Raw genomic sequence first — 5,540 nt, forward strand, 5'->3', positions numbered from 1 at the left:
CCAGCCCCCTTTGTTTCCCTTTTTTCTGCTTGGCTTGCGCAGCCCGCACGTGAACGGATGGGAGCCGCTCTCATTTCGGGCGGCGGGAAGGGGCCTGGCAGCTTTCAGGTCGAAAAGTTTCTAAAACCACCGAAATCAAGCAACTTTCTGACAGTTCCTTAAGAGACAGACACCTTCCCGCTGCCTGCTCGCTCCGCAGTGATCAACCGGAGGCTTTTGGACCCAGATTTGTGGAATTCTTTGGCTACTGCAATAGGCCTTCCTCTGTCCCCTCCTCTCCCCCCTGCCGCTTCTCCCGCTTTGTGAATGGGATGGAATGACGGACACGCCGCCTTCCCTCCCTCCCTCCCTCCCCCAGCAGCTCGGTGACCTGGTTTTCCATGTGCTGTGCTGGAGGATGTGCGGCAGGACCTGCCCCAGCGTGTCTGCACGGGCTCCGGCAGAGCAGGACAATGCTCACCCTTGCGCAGACACCGTTTGTCTCCCAGAAGCTGAGAATTGGGAATTTCTCACAGCTCAGCTCCTGCAGGGGGTGATCCCAGCCTGCGATCCCGCCGGGCTCAGGGAGGAGCAGCGCAGCCATCAGCGCTCTCAGCTGCTTCTCGTCCCCAAGGGGGTGCAATGTGTTTGTCAGCAACGGCATTTTCAGGCAGCTGACATCTCTAAATGATGGGTTTAGCGGGTTGGAGGTGATAACACACCGCTTTCACATGGATCCTGGGGTAGTTCAGAGGGTGAAAGCACGTGGATTCAGCTCTGTGCCAGACAGCATCCTGAGGAACCATAGAATCAAGGAATGCTTAGGGGTGGAAGGAATTTAAACCCCACCTGATTCCAGCCCCTGCTGTGACGGTGTTCACAGGGGTCTGAGGATGAGGGAAGAGACGAGCATCTGACTCCGAGTTTCAGAAAGTTTGATTTATTATTTTATGATATATATTACATTAAAACTATACTAAAAGAATAGAAGAAAAGGTATCATCAGAAGGCTAGCTAAGAATAGAAAAAGAAAGAATGATAACAAAGGTTTGTGGCTCAGGCTCTGTGCCCATGCCAGCTCACTGTGATTGGCCATTAATTAGAAACAACCACATGAGACCAATCACAGATGCACCTGTTGCATTCCACAGCAGCAGATAATCAATGTTTCCATTTTGTTCCTGAGGCCTCTCAGCTTCTCAGGAGGAAAAATCCTAAGGAAAGGATTTTTCATAAAAGATGTCTGTGACACCTGCCATGGGACACCTTCCCCCAGAGCAGGTTGCTCCAAGTGCTGAAGCAGGGCCAGAAGCCAGAGGTGAATTCCTTGGATGTCCTCCATGTGCCAAGGCGTTTATTCCAGTTCCTTGGCTCCGACTCCCAGAAATCCCTGTCTGAAGCCAGCGAGGCTCCGACTTGGCAGCCTGGGACTTGTCGGGACATGGGCCTCTTGCTCATTATTTTCCCAGTGCGGACTTTCCCAAAGGAAATGGGAAAAGCAGCCTGCGGTTCTGCCCCCTCCCCTTCCCCGGCGCTCTTCTGGGGGACACAATGAACCTTTTACACATTCCCAATTACAAGTGCTACTTGTGACCTTGCCAATATGTTGTCATGGCTGCTTGGCGCAGGAGCGGCTCGGAGCTCATTCACGGCGCCTGGGCCGGGAGCAGCCGGAGCCTTTGGGCTGTGGCGGCTCCTTTGTGCGAGCGGGGATCCCGCAGGAGCGGCCCTGCCCGGCCCGGGCAGCGCTCGCGGGAGATGCGGGCAGGCACCCGCTGCCTGTTCTCTGACTCGCTGTAAATCCTTCCTTTGCAAGGCTCTGACCTTCCCTCGCTCTCCGTTTCCTTCTCCTTTTGTCCCCCAGGCTCGGCGGCAGCCCCCGGGGGGACCCGAATCCCTGGAGCCACGCCAGGCTCGGGAGCTCAGGAAAGGCAGCGGAGCCCAACTCAAACCGGGCACTGCCCCTTTTTATTTTTGGCTAAACCGGTCCTTGTGACCCCTGCGATCAAATTGTCAGGCTGACAGCTGCAGATGGATCGCTGGGAGCCGGGGAACAAGCGGAGCTGTCTGTGCGGAGCTGTCAGGTCTCACAGCTGTATATCTCACCTCTTTGTCAGCTCCTTTCTCCCGCTCTCCCCCAGCCCACCCCGCGCTATCTTTTGATAAGCTATTCTCTCCACTGATGACTCAGATGACCTCTGCCTCCCATCCTCCGATTCACTGCCATGGTAACAATTACTCAAGCTTGTCCCCAGTCATAAACCCCATCAGAGCTTTGTTATCTACACAGAAACCCTCCCGGGAGACATGAATTCCCCCAGTGTTCCCTCCAGATCACCTGGAACGGAGCTTTCCTCATTCACATCCTCTTTATCTTCTGGAAATGTGTCACTTCACAGCAGCACCGCTCTGAATCGCTGCCCACACGGCGCTGTGGGCTGGGGAGGCATCCCATCCACCTGGGAATGTGTCATCTGCAGGGATGGATGGATGGATGGATGATGGATGGATGGATGGATGGCTGGATGGATGGATGGATGGATCCATGGACGGATGGACGGATGGATGGATGGATCCATGGACGGATGGACGGATGGATGGATGGATCCATGGACGGATGGACGGATGGATGGATGGATCCATGGACGGATGGACGGATGGATGGATGGATCCATGGACGGATGGACGGATGGATGGATGGATCCATGGACGGATGGACGGATGGATGGATGGATCCATGGACGGATGGACGGATGGATGGATGGATCCATGGACGGATGGACGGATGGATGGATGGATCCATGGACGGATGGACGGATGGATGGATGGATGGATGGATCCATGGATTCATGGACCCATGGATGGATGGATGGAGAAGACTTGGCCCTTCTTGCACTGAGGAGCCCAGCACTGCTCAAAGCTACTCCATGGGGAAGAACGTTCCTGAAGTGTTGGGAAGCTGAAGGGAGGGTGCAGGGTGGGGGTGAGGAGGGAGCTGGAGGCTGCAGAGGTGGTGGCAGAGCTGTGCCAGGGCTGGCACAGGGTTTGAGTGTGGATTTGAGGGTTGAATGTGCAGAGGGATAACATTCCATGGGAATAACCCTGCTGCCTGGAGTGCATTTCCATGGGAAGCAGAAAATCACTGTTATCCCTGGACATAGGAGACAGAACCAAAATTCAAACTTGATTTGGGCAGGGGAGGGCTGCCTGCCTGGAGCACACAGCAGGAGCAGCAGGGATGTGCTGACCAGAGGGGGATTTCAGAAGTTCTTTCCTTTTTGTTTGACCTTGCAGGTGATGAGGAATGAGGAGCTGACCCAGCAGCTGCTCAGCCTGGCCAAGGAGAGCAGCTTCCCCCCTGGCCTGGCCCATCCATCCTCCCCGGGGCTGGGAAGAGCGAGAGCAGCAGGACAGCCCCGCTCTGCTCGCAGGGGGAAGGTGAGGGACTCTCTGCCCTTCCACCAGCCCCTCAGAGAACAGGGATCCACCAGGCCCCTTCTTCTCTCTCCCCAAAGCAGCCCGAGGATGCAGCTGCCTCGGAACACGAGCAGCAGGAGCTGGAAAGAAACGTGAGTGTGCAGGGGTCTGCTGCAGGATCCCTGGGAAGCAGAGGGGGATTGATTCCAACTGTGGCTGGCACCTCCTGCTGCTAACTTGAGTTTTGTGGATCAGCTGATGCCTTGATTCATTTTAAATCCTTTTTTAAACCCCGCAGTTACAAAACGAGGCAGGAATAGCTGCAGATGTGCAGGCAGAGCTGAGGAGGGCAGAGGTGATTCCCTGGGTCCGTGCCCTGGCAGGGGAACACAGACAGGAGCTTAGAAGCCAACAAATGCAGAGGAGAATTTTTTCCCTTCTTTCTCACACTTGAGAAATCTGGGGGTGATGAAGCACCCAAAACTGAGCACACGGAGATGGTCCCTGCCTCCTCCCCATCTGCAGCCCTTGCAGAACCAGCCTGGGCTCCACCAGCAGCTCCTGCTGGAATCTGACTCTCAACGTGAGCCTTTCCCTCGGGAGAGCGACACATGTGCCCCTGCACGTGCCCTGGCTGGCAGCAGACACCATTCCTGCCTCCCCAGCCACAGCAGGCCCTCCCCCAGCATGGCACTGCTCAGCTGGACAAGGGCTCAGCTCCAGGTTCTCCTCACTTTGTCCTCTCTTCACTCAGCCTTCTGCCTCACCTTCCTCTTCGTTTGTCCCTCAGTTGCTTGGAAACCAGGATCACATAAAAGCAGAGCTGGAAAAACTGAAGAAAAGGCACGAGGAGCAGCAGCAGAAGCTGGAGGAGCGAGTGTGAGTGTCCCTCTGCTTGGCCAGGTGTTTGTGGGACCGGACTGACCCATGGAGCAGGAGGGGAGGCAGCCTGCCTTTGGGGGGTACAGGGAGGGAATGAGGCCTGGAAGAAAAACCTGATGTGTTCAAGGCTCTTCAGAGCTGTCAGATGAAAGCTGGTGATGTCCAGGGACACCTTGGAAATCCACTCTCTGTGACACACAGCAAATGTGTGACATCCCAGAGGTTAATCCAGCCCAGCCCTTACCCACAGAGGGGGCTTTCCATCACCTTGGAATGGGGCTCATGTCCCAGGAAAGGCTGTCCCAGCAGGACTCAACCCTCTGAACTGTGGAGGATGTTCATCCACACTCAGGAGAGGTTTTGTGGCACTGCTTTACACACATTTGGAGGCTGGCAGCTGCTGCTGGGAGATTTCTGTCATTCCAAAGTGATTTTCTTCCCAATGGAGAATCCCAGAACCCCAGAATGGGTTGGGTTGGAAGGGAGCCTAAAGCCCATCTCCCTTGCCATGGACAGGGACACCTCCCACTATCCCAGGTTGTTCCAAGCCCCATCCAGCCTGGCCTTGGGATGGGATGGAGAAGGAGTTTGGGCAGTTGCAATAACCCCATTTTCCCGCTGTGTGCGCAGGCTGGCGCTGGGGCAGGAGCTGCAGGAGGCGAAGGGAGCGGCAGGGGCGGCGCGGGCGGAGCACTCAGCGGTGAGCAGGGGATGCCAGCCCCATCCACATCCAACGGGGCCGGGGTGCCTCAATCCCCGTGCTCCAGCTCCTCTCCCCCTGCAGGGAGTTTGGCACACCGAGGTTCTCCCGTGCAGTCTCCTCCTGCACGTGGTGGAAGCGCTGCTTGCAGAGCTGGTGGGAGGAATTTTGCTCGCTGGTTTTCAGAAAGAGTTGGTGGAATCACCGGGCTGGGGGGTGGCAAATGACAGAAAGTGGCAGGGGAATAGGGATTATAAATATTTCCAGTGGGTTCCTCTGAAAACCCATGAGCTTCCCATCTCTAGTGAAGCCAGATATCTGGGAATGGAGACCCTCAGCTCTTAGGAAGGAGGAGGAGGCCAGCAGGGTTTGTGTGCCCTGTGCCAGGTGCTGCAGGCCAGCAGGGTTTGTGTGCCCTGTGCCAGGTGCTGCAGGCCAGCAGGGTTTCTGTGTGCCCTGCCCAGGTGCTGCAGGCCAGCAGGGTTTCTGTGTCAGTGCCCAGGTGCTGCAGGCCAGCAGGGTTTGTGTGCCCTGTGCCAGGTGCTGCAGGCCAGCAGGGTTT

At 56.3% G+C, this 5,540-nt stretch overlaps 1 protein-coding gene across 1 annotated transcript in view; it reads left to right on the plus strand.

Moving 5' to 3' along the window:
* CCDC78 (coiled-coil domain containing 78) overlaps positions 1–5,540 on the plus strand; it is an 18,982-nt gene that overhangs the window by 2,273 nt on the left and 11,169 nt on the right. The window contains 5 exon segments of the mRNA XM_031060432.1: positions 3,274–3,417; positions 3,495–3,548; positions 4,187–4,275; positions 4,909–4,978; positions 5,063–5,156. Of these exon segments, the coding sequence (XP_030916292.1) occupies positions 3,274–3,417; positions 3,495–3,548; positions 4,187–4,275; positions 4,909–4,978; positions 5,063–5,156 (451 nt within the window).

The sequence above is a fragment of the Geospiza fortis genome, unplaced genomic scaffold (genome assembly GCF_000277835.1).
Source record: "Geospiza fortis unplaced genomic scaffold, GeoFor_1.0 scaffold114, whole genome shotgun sequence".
NCBI classification, from domain to species: domain Eukaryota; kingdom Metazoa; phylum Chordata; class Aves; order Passeriformes; family Thraupidae; genus Geospiza; species Geospiza fortis.